Source organism: Papio anubis, chromosome 3 (genome assembly GCF_008728515.1).
Source record: "Papio anubis isolate 15944 chromosome 3, Panubis1.0, whole genome shotgun sequence".
In the NCBI taxonomy this organism is placed as follows: Eukaryota; Metazoa; Chordata; class Mammalia; order Primates; family Cercopithecidae; genus Papio; species Papio anubis.
The window spans coordinates 69,994,912-70,016,713 of record NC_044978.1 but is presented as its reverse complement, the minus strand read 5'-3'; the positions used below and the strand labels follow the sequence as shown (position 1 = coordinate 70,016,713).

The following is a 21,802-nucleotide window of genomic DNA, read 5'->3' as shown; positions in this document are numbered from 1 at the left end:
GTACAGTTGGCTCTCCCTAAGTGTGACTGCATCAGGAGTTGCTTAGTTTTTGTGTTTTTCTAGGGAATGGTTTCATACAATGTACTTAAATAGGCTTTTATCGAGGATTATATTATAATAAAGATTCATAATTCGGTATGGCATTATTATGTACCAATTATAGTGCCATAAATATTTAGCCACAAGAATGTTCATTTCAGATTGCTTCCTAATAGTGAAACACTTAAAATTACAAATACTCAACAATAGGTTGTTACTAGAAAATCCCCCACAGAATAATAAAAAAAAAGAACCCTCACAGAAACACATTTGATACATAAAATATGGATATAATGACATTATGGATTGCAAAAGGCAATTACTTATTATTAAATGAAAAGTATATGAAAATGTCATAAAGCATATACATTGATATGTTATCTGTAGTTTTCTCTGGGTAGTGGATTGTAACTGGTTTTATTTTCCTTTTTGCTTCTCAGTAATTCTGATTTTTCTTTTTCTTCTTTTTTTTAGGACAGGTTTCCACTCCCATTGCCCAGGCTGGAGTGCAGTGGTGTGGATTTCAGCTCACTGCAACCCCCTCCTCCCCTACTCAAGCAGTTCTCCTGCCTCAGTCTTCTAAGTGACTGGGACTACAAGCGCATGCCACCACACCTGGTTAATTTTTCTATTTTTTGTAGGGATGGGGTTTCACCATGTTGGCCAGGCTGGCCTCAAACTCCTGAGCTCAAGTGATCCACCTGCCTTGGCCTCCCAAAGTGTGCTGGGATTAGTGGTCTAAGCCACCATGCCCGACCTCTGATTTTTCTATAGTGAGAACATAACTATTTTTGTAATAATGTTAAAAATACATGTCAGTATCACATAGAACTTTCAACAGCAGATTCAAATAAAATGAATACTTGTATACATACATACATACATACATATATATAGTAGAAGGATAACATCTATAATAGGTGATGTGATTACTATGTTGACTGTATTTACAGGGATAGAGAAAAATCAAAAGAGCCATTAGTATTTTTAATGGAGAAACTCTTAATCCAATCAATAAGGAAAGCATCTGTTATGGAAAGAATGAGATGTCCAAGTGTTTGAAACAATGCTCTGAACACACTTCATACTTCTGAGGAAGAACTTTGAACAAAGGAGTAAACAAGTAGAATGCTGAGAAAAATGGGGAGATGACAGTGGCACATGACACCTGTTTTTTTTTTTTTTTTTTTTTTCCCCCCGGTTCTTTTGGTATCTTTCCTTCCTTTCCCTGTCAGCCACAGTTCTTTATTAAATTCTTTTGATGGCGAGAACCCTGGAGTAGGAGTGAGAACTGGACTGTAGATGCACCTCTCCCACTAACCACCTGTTTGGGACAAATAATCTATCTCATTGGAAGATGAACTTTACAAGTTCAATTACTAAATCTGAAACATCTGGATTAGAAAATTTCTAGGTTTTTTTTTTTTTTTTTCTGGTTTTGACATTCTATGATAACTCCATGACAAATGTTCTTTTTCCAAATAATTAAAACTTACAATAGTTTTCTGTTTAAACTTTCAAAGACAAAGACAACCTCTTCTTTCTGCATCTGAGTCATAAACATCTAAACTAATAAATTAGATGTTTTAGGGAGAATCCATTTGCCTACAATAATCACCCCCACATCCAGAAGCCAAGCCAGCAGATACGTGGAAATGGGAACCTGCAATATTCTACCCACCTCCTTTTAATCCTCAGAAAATTTTTATAACTAGAGTAAAGCCACATTATGACAATGAGAAAAAGTTGGATTACTTTTCTTTATTTAGGCTAAAATTTAGACTTAAAAAAAGAATATGCTAATGCACAGTATATACAGTATTGTTCCTTGAGGGTAATACTGGCACATAATTCTTCTTAGCATCCCCAAATCAATTTGTTGGAGATTAGCACATAGTAGGCACTCAATAGATATTAGTATGTGTTCCTTGTTCAGTACAAACATGTTCATCAGTAAAAGAAACCATACTAGTAATAATTTTATTTCTTGATTTAGAAGCAAAAAATAGGCACCTAATATTAATCTCTTCAATTTACTTTAGGTTCTAATTCATAACAGTCCAAGTTTAGCAAGTCTAGTAGTTTTCATATAAATACCTCATACAGTTGCAAGCAGATGGCGTCTATGAACCCAACTTGCATACTTGGGATTTTGTTTTTCTTCTCCCTGTTCATTAGATCCTGAAAATACAAATACAGACCAAACACACAGATGTGCATTTATTTAGTTAGTTAGTTATTACTTTATTATTTTTAGGGATGGAGTCTCACTCTGTTGTCCAGGCTGGAGTGCAGTGGTGCCATCTCAGCTCACTGCAACCTCCACCTCCCGAGTTTAAGCTATTCTCCTGCCTCAGCCTCCTGAGTAGCTGGGATTACAGGTGTGTAGCACCAAGCCTGGCTAATTTTTTATTTTTAGTAGAGATGGGGTTTCACCATGTTGGCTAGGCTGGTCTACAACTCCTGACCTCAAGTGATCTGACTGCTTTGGTCTCCCAAAGTGCTGGCATCACAGGCATGAGCCACTGTGTAGCATTTATTTAAAGAACACAATGAAAGCTGGCTCTAGAAAGGTGAATCAGTGGGTTAGCCTAGGAAGGTCAGATAGGAATTAATCCAAAAAAAAAAAAAAAAAAAAGAAAAAAAGAAAAGAAAACAGGAAAACTCTTATGTTTCATTTCAAGGAAATTCATTCCAAAAAAACAGAAGTGGGTTGAGAGGAATCTTTACTTGTATTTGAGATCCATACTCTACGTAAAAAGGCAGTATGTATCAAAGACCTTTAAATACTGTTTGCCCTTCAACATGACAACTAGGAATTTATGCTAACAAGATAATGAAGAATGAGGTTTAGTGGTTTATCAGTTCCCTTGGTGTAATGTTTGCAGTGTTCACTATTACAAACAGCACTGTGATAAACATCTATTATAGATGAAACACTGCTGTGAACACATTTCTGAGGAGAACTTTGAACAAAGGAGTAAACAAGTAGAATACTGAGAAAACTGGGGAGACGGTGGTGGCATGACATCTGGTCTTTTTTCCTCCATGTTTCTTTTGGTATCTCTCCTTCGTTTCCCTGTCAGCCACAGCTTCTTTATTACATTCTTTTGATGGCAGGAACCAAGGAGTAGGAGTGAAACATCTATGATGGATGTTTATCACAGTGCTGTTTGTAATAGTGAACATTGCAAACATTACACCAAGGGAAGTAGGTAAATTATGGTTACATCTATTTCATGTAATCATGATAGTACATAAGAATATTTGTTAAAATGAAAAGTGGTTTATAATACTTAAGCAGAAAAAACAAATTACAAAAAAACAGTGATACAATATGATGACCCCAAGTGTCTTTTTTATGCCTTTTATTGGTTTTGCTTTCTGTAATGAATATGTATAATTCTTCCAATGAGAAAAAAGTTTTAACAAATAAAATCAGAAATTGTGGTCCTAAGGAAAGATGCCATAGGACCATAAAAAGGAGTCTACAACTTTAAAACAATGCATTTGAATTCCTACCAACAAGGTTTCATACTTACAGTGGGTTCTATGTTGAGTTCTTTTCTCTCTCTGTCTCCTTGATCAAAAAATTCACTTGCTACAAGTTCTGCTATCTGAAATAAATAACAGACTCAGTTTTGACAATGAAAAGCATATCATTCTTTAAAACAGAGACTGTGAATGGAGGCCCTGTTAGGAGCTATATATCTCCATTTTATAGCAAAGAAGCAGCAGCTTGATACCTGAAGACAAGTAGTCCACATCCAAAGCATGCTCTCTTGACTATTCCATTATACTCTTTTTCACTTAGGTATCTCTCTCTCTCTTTGGTAGCTTCCAACATTTTTCCCTTTTAATTTTATTTAAAAACGTTTTCTTCCTTCATTTATTTTCCCCCCATAAAACGGTATGTACAAGGGTTTGATTCAGGAGAAAGAAAGGATATAAGAAGACACATTCTTCCCTCTTCTATTCTCTTCCTTGGTTAGAAACAGGCATATAGTCCTGTTTATGATGTGGCAGGAAGGTAAGTAAAGATCACCTAAGTGCTTATGGTGTGTTGGCTTTGGCACATGGAGAATGAGTTTTTGATCTTGTTTTCTCGGCATGTCTGTTTCATGAGATGAGCCTGTAGGAAGAGTTACTAGGCTACCTGACTACGCAGCCCAGAGCCTTGACCAACAGCAGCCTGTCAACAATCCTAAATAGCACATTAAGGACTCAAAATGAAATCTTGAAAAAAAAAAAAAAAAACACAATATATATGTCACTGCATGGATATCCATCACTTTTCTGAGCCTGTATTGCCTCTGCGAAACATTATAGCAGTTACTTAGTTAGAGGGAAGGATTTTTTTCTAGCCTCCTGGTAACAGGCTCCATTCAGAACCTTCTCGACATCTTATATCAATAATTCCTATATCTACAAGCCCCAGAAATCTCTATATTCTACTTGTTAATGTCTATTTAGAGCTGCGGCATAGCCTAGAAGGCTAACCATGAGAAAAGTAATTTTGCTTCTTCTAATTTTCAAAGTCATTAAAGGGATGACCTTAAGAAACAAGCCAGAAGTATAAGTTATATCCCAAATCAAAAAATCTGAAATCTAAAATGCTAGTCCAATGAGCATTTCCTGTAAGTGTCATGTCAGTACTCAAAATGCTTTGAATTTTGGGGCATTTTGGGTTTTTGAATTAGGTATGCTCAACCTATCATACTGAAATGAAAACTTATCAACAGCGATGTTTTTGCTGTGTTAATGTAGATGCTCTCTTTCTTAATATATCTTACAAATATTATGTGCAAATGCATCTTCTAAAAAGAAAAGCCTTTATATGTCCAAATACCGGTTTTTAATACTACTTAAAAATTCCAAAAAAAATTTCCATATTTACTTCAGAAGCTACCTTTAAGAGTAAAAACTTAAAAAAACTTATTTTATTTTAGATTTAGGGGGTGTATGTGCATGTCTGGTATATATGTATATTGTGTATTGGTGGGGACTGGGCTTCTAGTATACCCATTACCCAAATAGTGAACATTGTACCCAACAGGTAGTTTTCCCCCCTTGTTCTCTTCCCACCTTTCCCCCTTTTGGAGTCCCTAGTATCTGTTATTTCCATCTTTATGTCCATGTGTCCCACTGTTTGGCTCCCACTTATAAGTGAGAATGTGCAGTGTCTGATTTTCTGTTTCGAATTAGTTAGTTCATTAAGGATAATTGGCTTCCAGCTCCAATCATGTTGCTGCAAAGAACATGACTTGATTCTTTTTATGCCTGCATAGTATTCCATGGTGCATATGTACCACATGTTCTTTATCTAATCAACTGTTGATGGACACTTAGGTTAGTTCCATGACTTTGCTATGATATAATAAATGGTGCTGTGATGAACATATAAGTGTCTTTTTTATATAGTGATTTATTTTTCTTTAGGTAGATACCTAGTAGTGGGATTGCTGGGTAGAATGTTATTTTGACTTTTTAATTATTACTGTTATTGTCACTAAGCAACATACCCGTTGTTGAATAGGCCAGGGTTTTGTAATTGCAGAAAGATCACACGCTGTCATCAGCATTGCTCTGTTATGGAAAAGAGAAATCCAAAACTTCTATTTACTTTTGTGTTATTATATACCCTCAATAAATAGTTACTAATAAAAAAAAGTTAAAACCCTCTAAACAATGGAAATGGCAGTTTATAAAGACCAAAGAAAAAGAAACAATTTATATGAAAGTCTAACTGATACAGTGAGAACAGAGCATCATTGTTTCAGTTTTCCTTTGAACTTTGGGAATTTGTCCTCAAACTGCCTCATTTAGCTCCAGATTGGCAGACTGAAAAATTACTAACCTTGGGTAAAATCTTGCCTGCTTTTATTATTTTTGTCACCTTAGTATTCCATTCTATATTTCATCACACCGTCACAGTATGACGAAAGTACATTGATTACTAATAATTAACCATTAAAGTAAAACATCAGGTATCATACTGATGAAAGTCTTATATCAGAAATCATAGTAGGTCATCCTAATTCACTCCACACACATGCTAACTTCTACATGAAAAGACTTTGAACGATTAATCACATTTTTCAGCCTTTTCCTTTATTGTTTCTCCATGCTGAATTATAGTTAGGAAAGTTTTTTCACTCCTAGGTTATAGAAGAATCCACCTATACTTTTATTCAGTGCTTGTATGATTTAAGTCCCTACATTGAACTCTATGCTTCAGTTGGAATTTAAGTCTGTAGAGTAGATCCAATTTTGTCTTTTTCCATTTGGTTATCTACTCATCTCTCTCTTTCCTCCAGTCACTAGGAATGTTATCTTTATTACATACTATATGTCTTATGCAATTCTAGATTTTCTACTGTGTTCCACTGGTCTTCCACCAATATCAAACTGTTTTCATCATAGAGACTTTATAGTACTGCTTCCATGTATGGACCCTGACTTCACTGCTCTACCTTTTCAGATTTTCTTTAAGAGAAGTAAACATTTTGAAGCTACATCTTACTTCTACAATAATTCCATTTTCAGCACTTCCATTACAATGAATTAGGAAAATGAATAGGGGAAACATATAGCCATATACTGATACTCTACCACATTTTAAAGGTTTTTCTAGAACATAGGAACAATTCATTCCCTTGGATTTGCAAATGCACTTCTTTTCAAGTAAATATTCAAATTTACTCTTTGTACAACCCTCTGGAAAAATCTGACAGGTTTTAAAATCATCATGTTATAACAAATAATTGCAATAAAAACTAACAGTGAGAAGAAATGGTGAGAAAATTAACTGGATAAAAAACTTCGGCTTTAAAGATAGTTAGCATACTTACAAAAACAACTCCTTTTGATGAGGATCTTCCAAATTGAATTGATTTTTTCTTATAAGTTCAAAAAATTCTCCTCGCCTCCTACAACGTTTAAAAAAAATTGCTAGTTATAACAATTACCCGGGCTCTTATCCCTTTGTTCTACAAAGACTCATGGAGTAAATTTTTGGTTAAAAAAAAACCTCTATTTTTTTCCCATCTTAGAACCCAGTATAAAAATCATCATTTACAAATCTTTAATACCTCACTTTCCCCCTTCTATCATTTGCTTTCGATGAAACATTAAATCTCACCTAATTTTTAACTATAGATCACAAATAGTGGTAATTTCAATTCTTGAATATTTGTTATTTTAAGAAAAATGAAACAGTATGAGTTAAAAATTTGATGCTGAGAATGATTTCAGATATTTTAAGTGTATGGCATAATCTATAGGTTTCAGTTTAACTATCATTTATTTCATGATAGAGGATAAAAAATATATAAAGTTGTGAAGTGCTTCTGAAGTAAATAAAGACTAGGTAAAGTTTAAAATAATAGTTGTTATTTTTCAGTGAATATAATAATATTCGGTGTACAGTGAATACCTCTTGCGTGCCCAGTATTGTTAAGCATTTTGAGAAGGCATAAGACAAAAATTTTTCTTTTTGCAGTGTTTAATATCTACCTGGAGACACAAGACTCAAGAAAAACTTAGGTAATAAAACTGATAGTGTATGACTATAAAAAATGAAAAGCAGATTTCATAAGGATTCAAAGGAGAGACCCATGTGGCCTGTAAAGGTTGGAAAGGTATTGTGGTTACAGGTATTTTTCAAATTCTTGGTAATTTGATGATCCTTATTCTGCAATTATTTCTAATAAACTGAATATATATATATATATATATATATCAATATATACTATTGATATATATATATATCAGTTATACTATTGATATATATTATTTTGTCTTAACCTCAAAATGCTCTAAAAACCAATTAAGTAGGCACATACAGTTACTTCTAGATGTATAACAGTAGATATCTGGCAGATGTTTTTGTGTGTTTATTCTATTTGGTTTTTACTTCTCCTAAGAGTGACTACAACCATAAACGTGAATCCCTTACAGAAGAAGAGAGACTCCTGTTACAAGGAAATCCTGAGTGTGATTCCCTGACTCCCCTCATTCCTACACATGCATCAAAGATCTCAGCTAGGAGTTGGAAACTTATGATTGCTCAAATGCACGAAAGTATTTTCTAGCTTTTAGAAAGGCAGTTTAATCATGAATATGCATAATCACAGAGACGACTCTAATGTATACTCTTATTTTAGAATCAACAACTTCAAAGTTCTACATAAATATTCTTCTGCCAAAATCAAATGAAAAGAAACAAGAGTTACTTGCTTGGCAGTAACTCCTTTTCCTGCCCAACTAAGCTTGAACAACGGTATAAAGGAGTCATGAAATGGTCAGAAGTTGCGGGGAGCAAGGGAAAGGAGGAAAAGCAAATGACATATAATCTTGGGACAACATGGCTTGGAATGACTGACCTTGAGATGGCTAGTAGATTTGTATATAGTTTCAGAGACACAGTGGTAGATAAACATCAGAAATAATAGGTATTCTTAATTTCCAGCAGTAAGTAAGCCAAAGGAGTAGACTTTTCTGGCTACCCTTTAAGAAACTGCTCCATAGTCTGATAAGCAGTTTTGCCAGGACATTTGTGTTTTGAAATTTCTCAGAAAGACTTCGAAGACCTATTTCTCCGGTTATTTCTTAAAACTTACTTAATGTACAGTGCTAGGTCTGTAGCTAAAATAGCTTGCTTGATTATTTTCAATGTGGTCTTATATTCTTCAATGGAGAGGCCACTGAGAATCTGATTGCCCTTTATAAAAAAAGAAAACCAACATTAGCACCCTGGAAAGCTGCAGACAAGAACAAAATCTGCAAACACATTCACATATCTTAAACACATGCCCAGTATTCTAAACTCATGAATGTGGAGGGCATACTTAAATACCATGAAATAATGTTTCCCCTCCATGTTCCCACCCCACCCCTCTGTCATACATGTAAACTGCTTCATGATGCTTCATCTGCCTACATACGCATGTTTTTCCCACTTTTATACTCCTTAAGCCTTAGTCCAGACTTAAAATCTAAAGCTATTCTTTTCTATAGGGCAGACTAATTGCTATAATTTAACAGCAAGTAAAACTTTGAAAAAAATCAAAGCCATATTAATGGATATGAAGAATGAAGTGGTAAAATTTTTAAACAATGGATTATGAAAAAAGTCACTTCTCTATGGCATTTTAAATAAATCCAATAACATTTCTGGTGCAAATTTATATAATTTTAACTTGGTCAGTTACGGTAACAGTGCATATTCCTTAGGAACATCTTAATATAGATGGGTAAAGGGCATGAGCCAAAGGGTGCTTACTGGTCAGTGGAGAAAGAAAGCATGGGTTGAAACATCTATAAGGAATATTTAAAAGGTAGCTAATCCATGTGCAAATCACTCAAAGTTTTCACTATGTAACCATTTTTTATTTCTTGTCTGTAATTTAAAGCATAGTGATTCTCTAATCTTGAACTAAGTAAAATACATAGACCAGGCACTCATAATACAATCAAAACAACATCTCTAAGTTGAGTCAGATATGCTTCCTGTATCTTAGGGCCAAGAAAAAACCCAGATGGTTAGGAAAGAGATCTGAAGGCAGAGGATTTGTTATGAAGACAGGGGAACTTCTGGGTATGTTAGGCTGAGGCCAAAACACATTGGTTAGAGGATAACTAGATGCTGAAACTGGATCTAATTAATGACAATAATCTATAATTACAACCATAAACATTATTTTAAATACTAAATCATTTTAGATTCTAAACAGAAAATTATTCAGAAAATACCTTCTGATACTTATTTTAAGATAAAACAATTTCAAGTGGAAGATGAAATGTCTTTTGGTGCTATATTTTTACTTTTTACTCCCAAAGGCTGAGGATATAATTTCTTGTGTAATTTTGCTTACAAAGATAGAATATATAGATAGGTCTTATAATTTGAGCCAGCCATATAGATAACCAGATTCCTTACATATTAAGCAACAACATATTACATAATAAGTTACATAGTAACAGGTCAGTTGATAGGAATACTGTAAAATAGGCTTTTAAAAAAGTTAGCATATTTTCTTTCTTTGGAGCTAAATTTGTAATGGGATATTGAAATGAAAGTTTTAGTGGAAACACACAGATAGCAAAAGTACAGATATTCCTACTATAACATGACATATACATTCCTGAGAAATTTCAGTTCTGAAAAACTGTACACTAAAAATAACATGGATTGTGCAAAAAAATGGTATCGGGAAAGACCACTCAAAACCTATGCAACTTTGTAACCAGAGCACAAACCAAACCAAGAATTGGTTCCTCTGGAAGTAACTTGGACGGGCCAGTTTGGCTGGTCTGGAGGCTGTCTCTGAGGACATTAAAGATGGACAAAAACAATCAAGTAGAAATGCTGGTTTGTGGGGGCCCTGTGATCATGCATATAGAATTGATCATTGAGACAGTAAGTCTGCTATTAAGGTGGGCATTGAAAGAAGAGCAAGCTCCCGAGAGGCTACAGCAGTCCAAAGCGAGGGAGAGAGCCTCAGGTGCAAGTGCTCATTTTTAATATTCCTAAGAAAGAATGGAAAGGGCTGCATATGCAGGAGCCAAGGGGAGGGCTTTTTTCTTTCTTGCTGAAGGTCAGAATTCAACTTCTATAATTCTGGCACCTCTTACCCCAGGGAGGTTGTGTATGAAATGATAGAATGTCTATGGTATACTGATACCATCCTTCTACCTCCCAATCACACATGATATAATTCATACTAAACAATCACATGTGGTAGAAAAACAATCTGTACTAGACCATATACAGACTTTATAAGGAGGGTGCCAAAACAGGCTACATAACTTTTAACTCTTCCCCCACACTGAGGTGTTGAGGGAGGCATGAGAGTGAGTTCCCCTTTACCTCAGGTAAGAGAGAGGGGCGTGGAGTTCCTGTGTATGTCTCCTATCATTTAGTGGGTGGAGGTGGGGCTAGAGTAGACTTGTGTCTGACTCTTGTCTTAAAAGGTGCAAGACACTCATCTCAGCACCAGTCTGTTAAGAATGTTTTAACATTTCTCACCTATTCTCCCTTCCCATTCTTCAAGTATGAAGGGGTAAGAAACTACATGGAGGTTGGGGAGAGAGGAAGGAGTCAGAAGAAACACAAGGTAGGGAATGGGAGAAGCCTACCAGTGCAGTAACAGAAAACGTGAAACGTTAAATCAGGTTCAAAATTTGGACTGCTACCCAGGAGTACACATTTTGGCTTCTGAGTTGAGAACTCTATACTATATATTGGGACCTAAAGTAACTAGAGGGTTTTTACTTATAAAATCGTGACCAGAAAAGTGATGGGAATCCCTGAATTTTTTTCCAGGGCTCAGGAAAGAACTAGCCCCACTGAGTAAACTTAGTGATATTGGGGTAAAACTGTTTTAAGATTATATGTCATGCATTGTGTATGTTCAATGTAATAGTTAAAACTTTCATTTTTTCATATTATTAAGGTAATACCTACACACAGCAGATAATGTAAATAATGAACAATCACCCCTCCCCCCCCCCAAAAAATGAACAATTTCATTACACCAGCACAGCCATTGTTAATATCCTGGTGCATATTAAATTAATCTTGTTTTCCTTAACATAAGTATGTTTAGCATAGCATAGCATATGCTTTCTTATGTTGATAAATATTCATTTCACCAAGTAGTTAAGTAGCTTTATTCTTTAATAAAATTGTTTCTTAGTAACTGGAAGTTTCAGTAAAAAGAAGAAAAGGTATTGCTTTGTGAAAACAAATGCTTGAGCTATAGAAACCACTTCATTTCAAAAAAAGCAAAATTAACTGAGAGCCACAAAATACACATTTTTGTTTGTTTCTAATTTGGAATAGCCACATAGAGTAGAATAACCAAATTTCCCTTATCAGGCAACATGTAGACAGTTCTGGTTGTCTAGAGAAGTGAGGCTGTGAGGATCTCAAATGTTTTGGCTTTGCCTTCCTTACCCAAAAAGGAATAAAGTATGTGCAAGAATTTATGATGCTGGGAATAAATCCAAGAACTAAAAATAAAACTGAATTTATAAAGCTCTTTTTTAAAATTCCACAACAATAAATTAGGTACTTACTGGACTATTAAGAATCATCAGGCACTGGTCAAAATGATGGTGCTCCATGATTGAATGGCAGTAGAGCTGGGCAAGTGGATGTTCACTTCTGAAAATATTTTGTTGAAGAAAGGAAAAAAGATCAGTTTCCTTAATGTGCCAGTTTATCAGTACATTTTTATTACTGTTTAACTAAAAGAGAGACTACTTCGCAAAATTAATCAATAATTTTCCCTCCTTTTCTGAGAAAAGAGTGAGGTAATCTCTGGGAAACAAATACCAAGAGTCAAATTGTTTTCAAATATCAATGGAACCATCGCCAGTGCAAAGTATGAACAATTTCATTGGTCTTAATACTGATTAAAATAGAAGTAAGGAGTAAGGACCAAAAAATTAATACCTCCAAACATGGAAAAAAAAACCCACTGAAATAGTTGTACCAATTATATTTTTCAATTTCAAAACTGCAATTGATATAAAATCTGAAACAAATTCACATTAGCTTTTCCTCTGAAATAATGCTCAGGCTGAAGGTCAGCTTATTCATGTGTGCCTGCAAATAAGAAAAGGACTGACTGAGATGGAATTAACTGAGGTATGACTGATGAAAGGCAAGAAAAAGAAGGATACTCAGGGCACATGCTCCCTTGGAAGGAAGGAAGGAGACGGCTGAGTTGGAAAGTTCCCCATGTGGGATCCAGGTCATTTTAGTGCAGAATATCCTGCTAGTTCTGCTAATTGAACTTGGTGAAGCAGTAGAGACCCTTTGGCTGAATGAAGACAAAGGAAATGACATTATACTCAGTTCATTATATGAACTGAGACAGTCACAAATACAGCTTTAAAGCACGACAAGCACAATCCTCCACCTCATGTTTCTCAGGACCCTTCACATGTGAATATTAAGCATAGGTTTCACTATTTCTTCATAAGAAAAAGACGAAATTTCTGAAAACCTCTGTTCATAAAATTTATAGGAAAGGGCTTTGTGAATTGTAAAGCTCCACATACAAGTGGTGGATAATACAACTGATTTGTTATTTCTCCCTATTACTATCTGAATGGTTATTTTACTTTGCATTTAATTTGTTGAAGATAGAGAAGCTACCTAAGACTGAAGAAATGTAATGTGGGGGAAAAATGGGTAAAGTGAGAGAGACCTGAGGGAAAACGAAAATAGTAAAGTGAAAATAAAGGTAAGAGGACAGATAATCCCATCTATTCTTATTGTTTAAAGTGTTGTCTATATTGCTAATTTATCAATGTTACTGTTGTCCTAACCTTTCTCAAATTAATTCTTGCCCTTCTTGTCTTCTTTGCTCCTTCCATATTTAGTGAGTTGGACTATGGATCAGGTACTGTGCTTAGCATTGGAAAATGGGATGACAATGAACAGAGTAACACGAGTAGATTTCTGAAAAAGGATGAACTTACTGGAAACAGATATTGTGTATATATCAAGACTACTGGGAGTTAGGAGACTACTGGGAAACTTCTAGGAATCTAAGTAAGAGAGAGCCTGGATTAGAGTGGCAGCAGCCCAAAGGAAGAGAAGCAGACATCTGAGAGCTGTTTCAGAGTAGATCAGATAGGAACTGGTAATGACTTCTGACTAGGAGTGGGATGAGGGGGATGAGGGAGATGAGGGGATGAGGGGGAAAAGGGAAAAAGTATGAATGTTAAAGTCTCTGCCTTGGGATGCTGACCTCATTTACTGACATAGGAAAAGAGAGAAGATGATCAAAGATGGGGGATGAAGCAGGGGAAGCTGACTAGCTGAATGTTGGATCTGTTCATTTTAAGGTGCCTGAAATAGACCCAAAAGGATATAAATGTCTGAACTTAGTCTGGGCTGGTGATATAGATTTGGAATGCACCAACATGCAGATGGTAATCCTGGCATGCGAGTAGATGAGATCATCCAGGGAGATGGCCTATAATGAGAGCCTATAACATGTCAGGTAGTGTGCTTTAGTTTTTTTTAGTTTATTATATTTAATTTTTACAATAACTCTGGGCAGGGCATTCCCATTTACCACATCAAAACCCTCAATCCCACCTCTTACTCATCCCCTGATGTAGTGTCCAGTTTCATGCACGCTTTAACAGACTTCATGCAAGTACCAATTAGAATGCCCCAGCCTACCTTTAATACCTCTCACTTCTGCCTTAGAGCTTTCTGACCCCACAGCTGGTGCCCAAAGGAATTTTCTCTGCACTCATATTTGTTCAACTTGAAAGTGTGAAAGAGTGAAGGCCTGCGGACCACCTTGGACCAGTGGGGTACACAGACCTAGGTACAACTGCCTTTGTCTTGCCAGTCAACAGTTCTGGGTCTTATTTCATAAGACTACTCCAAAGTGCCTGGGAAGACTAAGACCCAGTATGGGTGGACATCTGGGTAACTCATCCCCTCTACTGCCTTTCCTTTCTTCCCTGGTTCCTTCCCAGTCCCGCATTCCTGCTCCCTGGGGTCATATTCACAAATAAGCTATATGCACACTGACTTTCATCTCAGGTTGTGCCTCAAGGGTAACCTCGGCTGAGACCTCTCTAAAGTTGCCATCTTTTTGCTTTCTAGACAATCAAAGGCTCAGTGAAAAATAATGTGCTCAAGGTTGATATAAATGGTAGAGCTGGCATTCAAGTACATCCTCTTCAACACATCACATGGTCTGAGGATACCAAAGTACTTTAAAGGCACATAGTATCCACTCATTGACCTACTTAGGAGCTGGACTACGAAATGCTATTAGGTGGATATAACACAAACAAGTTAGAACTTCAAACACACATTACATTTTTAGATGACACAGAAGGGACTGTTTCACATTAGAGAAAATTCTTGGCTTGTGAGATAGATGAATGCAAACTGTGTTTGTCTTTACTTAGATTCTAAAAATACAGATTTATGAATCAATAACAGAGTGACAAATGCCCCAAATTTCCTGTATATAAAAACATTCATGGAAATCAGTGTATTCTATATCTGTTGCATTTTCCTCTTTCAAACACAAGGCTATGTGGCTTCTTTAAGGTTGCAACAGAAGGACCCATTTAAACCACTACTGCTACAGAATTTTGTTCCCACGCTGCTGTCAGTGAGCCCTAATGGACCAGCACACTCACTTTACATTTTCCTCTGTCCTGCACAGTTGTTGGTCTATCTCTGACAGTAGTATTAAGATGCCCAATGCAGAAATCAGACCAATATTTTAGAAATAGGAAGCCTTAGAAATCTACAGAAAAGGAAAGCCCCATGGGGGTGGGGAACTATATTGCCACCCCAGTCTGCTTATGTCACAAAGGACTAACAACGTCCTTGGTTCTGCTTCTCAGCCGTATATATTACTCTGGGCTCAATTCTCTAACAATCTCTTTGTAACCTTCAATCCCATTTAGTTCTTTACTTCATCATTTCTCTTCAAATCATCACGATTGCCTTCTTCTCCCAATCAACAATCATATTCAATGACATAGATATTCATAATGATGATTCATTTCACGTTTTGACCTCAGAGTTCTCTGACCTCCTTGACAGTACTGATTATCTCTTTGCACATAACGATGGACAGGGCTCTGCTTCTTTGTTCCACAGCTACTAGGTTCTACTGGGCACAGTATTTTTGCCACTTCCTTTATTGACCACAGGACAAAGCAAGATCTTAAACTCCTATCTGTTGCTAAGAACATTCCCCTGTGAAAATAGCTAAGACCTCTAGAGCATTTAACATGTGCCAGGAAATATTCTAAGCACTTTACATCTATTTATACCCCTTTAATCCTGATGAAAATCCCAGAAGATAGGTATTTTCATTATTCTATTACACATAGAATAGACATAGAGAAGTTTAATGACTTGCACAAGGTCACAAAGTAAGAGTTCTCGAGAAGCCAAGATTTGAAGCCGGGCATCTGGCTCAAGTTGGCTCTTAACTACCATAACCATCACAGCCACTGCTTGGTGGTATAAGGACTAAATAAACTAATAAATAAAGAGTGCAAAAATGTTTCAAATGCCGTAAGGCCTATATAAAGTTTTAGCTTCTATTATTAGTATTTACTACTGACATAGGTCTAATTGAATGGAACTTTCACTTTATTCATAGTCAGATCTCCAGGCTCTCAAGATCTCCAACCTGACCAGGGATCATCTCATTCATGGATAAAATGGACTTCACCCAGCTTGAACTTCATCCATGATTTTATGCTAGTGTAGTGCCCTTTAAAGTCTCTCAGATCCTGCTGACCCTCTACTCCCACTGCCAGACCATGACTTCAGCTCACTTCTGTCCTCTATTAGAGCAGAGAAGACAGTCATGGCATAGAACAAGTTCTCCTAGGACAAATATACACAAATCTCCTTGTGGCCAGCAGGAGACCTTTCCCCCCTGATTTTACTGCATCTCTAACCTTGAAAAAAACACATCCGTTTGATCATTTTACCACTTCTAACTACCACCCTATTTATTATCTTCTACTCGACTTATTGCCAAAACTCCCCTAATCTCCATTCTTGTCATCCCTCTCTCTCAGTGCACACATATACATTTTCCCAGCTCTTTCATTTTCATCAATGGCACCATCACTGTTCCAATTTCTTGGACCAGAAGTCGTAACTCCTTCCCTCATGCTTATATATAACTAGCTGCTTATTATTAAATTAAAAAACTTTCTTTTTCTCCTTCATCCTCTTCCTCTCTCTAGCCCATATGTGATTTTTCAGTTTATATCTGACTTGCTGTAACAGCTTTCTAGTTGAGCTCTGTGGTTCTAATTTCTACCCATTCACCTTGTAGCTTACATTCAGATTTCTTTCCTAAAACCGTGTGCTTATTACACACTGTAGTGGCTCCTTTTTCCCACCCATATCAAATCTATAATGCACTGCTTAGTTTTATAACCCTGCCTCAGAAAGTTTCCGTTTGTTCATTCTCTTCTTTTTCATTCCTAATCAATGTGAACCTTCTAACTCTAGGCAAGCTAGCCATCACCACTGTTCCAAGAAAGTGCTTACCTCATGGTGCTCCTGAAATATATTTATCCTTTCTCCTTCCTAAATCCTACCCATATTTTAAGACCAAGTTTAAGTCTCATTTCCGGCATTAACAATGGAGTTGTACTACATCTGACTGGACCAGTCTTCTCTGCTGAACACTTACAGTCCTGCTCTACATAACTCAGGACTAGAAACGTTCTTGTAGTGATCACTATTACTTCGTGAGACTATGACAATTCCTTAATGGAAAGAATCACATTTTATACTTCTATCACTCTCTTTCCGCCTTGCAAAGGGCAAATACCCTAATATAATAATTATTCATTATCTATCTGCCTAGAATATAACATAATTTCACTGCATTATTTTATCAACACCAAAACTTGAATCTAATTAAATAAATGCATCTACAACAGTCTTCTTATATTGAGTGCAGGCCTAATGCAGGTAATTTCTCTACATAACCCAAATGCTACAATTGTGTTTTCTCTAGTGGTTGTCTGCACTTCAGCCATTTTGTTCCTATTACTGTCTATTTTTAAAATAAGAATTCAGTATCTATCTGAGATCATTCTTTTTTTTTTTTTTTTTTTTTTTTTTGAGATGGAGTCTCGCTGTGTTGCCCAGGCTGGAGTCAGTGGTGAGATCACAGCTCACTGCAACCTCTGCCTCCTGGGTTCAAGCAATTCTCCTGCCTCAGCCTTCTGAGTAGCTGGGATTACAGGAACCCACCACCATGTCTGGCTAATTTTTTTGTATTTTTAGTAGAGATGGGGTTTCACCATACTGGCTAGGCTGGTCTCGAACTCCTCACCTCGTGATCTGCCTGCCTCGGCCTCCCAAAGTGCTGGGATTACGAGTGTGAGCCACCGTGCCTGGCCCTCATTCTTTTCTTGCTTCACCCAAGTGGGAGAAGTAAGCGTGAGCAGTGAACTCTTCCCTCACATACGCCACTGGCGTACCTGTAGAACTCCTCTACAATGGTAGTTTCCTAATCAAAGAAGCCTTCAAATAATCAAATGACGACTCAAGGGGCAACTTTCTATTGAAGAAATATCTTCTTTCAAGGTAATTTCAGGGTAATTTTCTGAAAAGATGTTCAAGAATGAATAAGGACAACCTCAGTTTCAAACTTTGCTACCACATGACCATTTTTTCTTTTTTTGATAAGTTACTTTCATCTCTGTGCATTGTTTTATTGTTTTGATTTTCTCTAAATATTAGTTTGAAAATCTGATGAGGGCTGGACACAGTATACGTTTTTAGAAGATAGTACTTTACATGGGAATATTTATGGTACTCATACTCTCCTGAGTCCCCTGCCTAAGAAAATTCTACTTTAAGTATCACTCATTTACCAGCAAGGAAAGAAAAAAAGAGAAATCCCTGGAAAATTCTTGGTTTCCTCTACTGAAACCACAGGGATGTAGGAAGAAATAAAAATCTTTGAAACTGCTTTAACTTTTTTTTTTTTTTTTTAAGTTGAAGTCTGCTTTGTGGTGTGTGTGTGAAAGCAAGATTCTGCAGTTGATGAGTTTTTCCCAGGATGTTTTCTTTTTCTTTCTCTTTTTTTTTTTTTTTGGAGAAGATGACGTTTCTCCAGATGTTTTTGGGGTAATTATTTTTAAATAAACAAAGGAAAAAAGAGTTGAGTGTTTTTTTTTCACTCTAAAGCAGGGCAATATAGTATCTTAGAGCGATCCATACACTAATAATCCACATACTAATAATATTATGTTCAGTGTAGCACATGCTGATTCTGATCTTTAGGCTGTGCTGACTGTGGAGGGGCATACTATGTGGCTTGACTCTGCACTATCCATCTTTTCATGGCAGTGTCCCCTTTCATAATTATTCTGTGTCTATGTGAGGCTCAGGATTGCAATCACATGACAAAGCGCAGGGGACAAAGGACATGTCACTCAGTCAGTTCTTCACAACATGAGATTTTTCAAGAGGAAACAGCCAGACTCTGATACTCAGGCAAGACCTTGCTATCTTTTCCCATCAAAGGTCAGCAGAGGACATGGTTGTTACATCACTACAATTCTTTCTACATGAAGTTTTCCATTTATTTAGATAAGGAGAATGTGATTAGAGAGCTTTCTGAAATTCCCTCTAGATATCAGACATCTGGAATTTCCTTGAGAGATCTGTCCATTAGTTGAATCACTTGTGTACTTAAAAAATGCTCAGTAGTAAGAGATCTTGCACTTAAAATATAGACCTTTCAACTAAATTCCTACAAGAAAATAAAAATATCACAGTGGCTCAAACATTTGACGAAAAGTGATGTCACCTTTATCCTCTCATTTGTCATCTCAAATGTCACTTAAGTATGGCTCTTAAAGGAGCCTGAAATGCTTGTCCTAACAGATAGTATCGCACTCTCAAACTCAGCCAATGAGCAGTCATCTGATGATGGTACGTCTCTAGCATCTGTTTCTAATATTTAAGACTTAAATAGGCATCAAGTATTCTGCTTGCTATTGATGTGTATTATCTTTTACAACTATTATTTCCATTTCATGTATCAGGACATTATGGTATAGAGAAATTAGACAGAGGCCCAGTTCTCCAACACTGTGCTATATAGCTTCCACTAAGACCACAAGCCTCCTTCTCCTGAGCACTTAATAAGTATGCAGGGCTGAGCTAAGCACTTCTCAAATATTATCTTTTCTACTGCAGGGTGAAATGTTACCTTTTTTGAACTAGTTTTAATAGTTTTCTAAGGGAGCTGTTAAGCTGGATGTACATAAACTAAAGTAAAACTCTTGGTAATTATCTAATGAAATAAGATTCTCAACATAAATATGTTTTGAACTTCAGGGCTGAAAAATTATAAACATAATACTGAACCTGCATTATTTTTTCCATTTCCTTTAAATATAACCAGAGTATGTTATGGGACCTTGACCAATTGCAATTTTGTACCATCAAATTTTGCTGTGGCTTTAACTTAGAAACATACAGTCCTATAATTAAAAGAAAACATTTTCTTGCTTTACTGGGAAAGTCTTACCGCTGTATGTAAGAGTTATTCACACCACGGTGATCTAAATCGTGGCTTAGTGCAGCAATCAGCAATGCAAGTATCTCCAGGTCAGTCAGCTTGTTCTGCATGATCAAAGACATTGGAGGAAAGAACAAATAAAATGTGGTGAAGAACATTATATTACCTCTTTTCAGTAATCTTTTTTTCCCCTCAGTGCTTTACATACATACTTCTCTATAGTCACAAAGGACTAACCCTAGAATCCTATTCTTCAGGGAATCAGTTGTCCTTTGTCATTCACAATGGGATCACCACAAATGTCACTTATGAACAGGAAAAGCTGAAATGCCTCAATAAACTAATAATCTGTCTACCTATAGTAAGTATTGCTGATTCTTAATTATTATGTGAAATAATCATAATAAACTTTAAATAATTGTTTTTTTCTCTTTTAATTCCCTACAGATTCTGTTCACTCTCTGCTATCAGTTGCTGTGTCCTTAAGGAATGCAGACAATGTTAATTCAAGCAAAACAATAGAAAGAAAATGATTTGAAATGAAAACTTGGCTTCAAAAAGTTACATAATATACTCCCAAGCTAAATATAGGTTAATTTTTAGTATCTGCCATGAGTATTGTCATTAATACTGTTCCCCTTCATTAGCAAAAAAGACACAACTTAAAATTATCATCAGCTGTATTTTCCTAGAACTCTCAGTACTCTAAATAGGTTTTACAACAAACACAAAAATCATCATTTTGTTATTCCTCACAGAGAACAAGGATAGTTTTCAGTGTCGATAATCCTTATGACCTTCCCATACCCCAAAATAAGTTTACACAATTTCTTACACTGGTTGAGTATCCCTAATTTGAAATCCAAAATGCTTCCAAATCTGAAGGTCTTGGAGCACCAATGAGTCTCAAAGGAAATACTCATTGGAATATTTTGGATTTTCAGATTAGGTACGTTCACTCAGTAAGTATAATGCAAATATTCCAAAGTTTAAAAAAAATCTGAGATCTAAAACACTTCTTGTCCCATTTCAGATAAGGGATACTCAACCTACACGTGTTTGCTAAGGTAGGAAAATCATACTAGTGTATTTAATTTCACCTCACTTCTTTAACAACAATCACTTCTTTTAGATTTAGCCTGTTAAAATGTGCACCCTATGAAAGTAGACACAGAGAATAACATTTTAAGAATTTATTTACAAAAAGAAAAAGGCAGGGAAGCTCTGAATTAAAAACAGTTATATGATGGATGCCTGGAATCACTTACCTGGAATAACTAGTCGATTCCCACTGAAGTTAGAATCTAAGGACAGAGATATGGATAAAATTTGGCCTGGAAAGGAACGAATTACTTGAACGTTTTCTGCATTGATCTTCCTTTTAAACAGTCTCTGGTCAATGTATATGAAACCAAAACCCTTTCTATGAAACAGTACTTAAAAAATTTACTGAGTGCTCCAGAGAAAATGCAGTAGAGACCCCTAACTTAAGCAAGTTCAGGACTTGGGTGGTTTTTGAGGAATTCTACTATGGAGCAGGTTGAACGTGAACAAGAGAAATGTGATACTTTTTCTTACTTTTTCTTAATAAGGTAGTGTTTTCCTCAGAAGGAAATATTTATTTGCCCAAAGACTATGTATGTGCAACATGAAGTTATTTTAAAGGTTTTGTAATATGCCATATATAT

General features: G+C 36.0%; 1 protein-coding gene and 2 long non-coding RNA genes across 10 annotated transcripts in view; 2 read left to right on the top strand and 1 right to left on the bottom strand.

Moving 5' to 3' along the window:
- The window catches only part of LOC103884590, a 63,833-nt gene extending 49,844 nt beyond the window's left edge, over positions 1 to 13,989 (top strand). For 4 of the 6 annotated variants that reach the window (XR_004182569.1, XR_004182567.1, XR_004182565.1 and 1 more), the window contains 3 exons: positions 7,541 to 7,679; positions 13,435 to 13,697; positions 13,903 to 13,989. This is a non-coding gene — a long non-coding RNA (uncharacterized LOC103884590). Of the gene's footprint in view, positions 1 to 513; positions 1,311 to 7,540; positions 7,680 to 13,434; positions 13,698 to 13,902 lie in introns of those variants that run through there. The other 2 variants (XR_004182566.1, XR_004182568.1) reach the window with 2 other exon arrangements.
- PDE5A (phosphodiesterase 5A) overlaps positions 1 to 21,802 on the bottom strand; it is a 128,489-nt gene that overhangs the window by 4,656 nt on the left and 102,031 nt on the right. For all 3 annotated transcript variants that reach the window (XM_003899129.5, XM_003899130.5, XM_003899131.5), the window contains exons 14-20: positions 20,124 to 20,218; positions 12,121 to 12,208; positions 8,661 to 8,761; positions 6,891 to 6,968; positions 5,562 to 5,625; positions 3,582 to 3,656; positions 2,137 to 2,220 (exon numbers count right to left, since the gene is read on the bottom strand). In XM_003899129.5, coding sequence (XP_003899178.1) covers positions 2,137 to 2,220; positions 3,582 to 3,656; positions 5,562 to 5,625; positions 6,891 to 6,968; positions 8,661 to 8,761; positions 12,121 to 12,208; positions 20,124 to 20,218 — 585 coding nt within the window. The remainder of the gene's footprint in view (positions 1 to 2,136; positions 2,221 to 3,581; positions 3,657 to 5,561; positions 5,626 to 6,890; positions 6,969 to 8,660; positions 8,762 to 12,120; positions 12,209 to 20,123; positions 20,219 to 21,802) is intronic.
- On the top strand, positions 13,992 to 20,802 carry LOC116274094. The gene is made up of 3 exons (XR_004182570.1): positions 13,992 to 14,060; positions 20,372 to 20,475; positions 20,562 to 20,802. It is a non-coding gene; the product is annotated as an uncharacterized LOC116274094 (long non-coding RNA).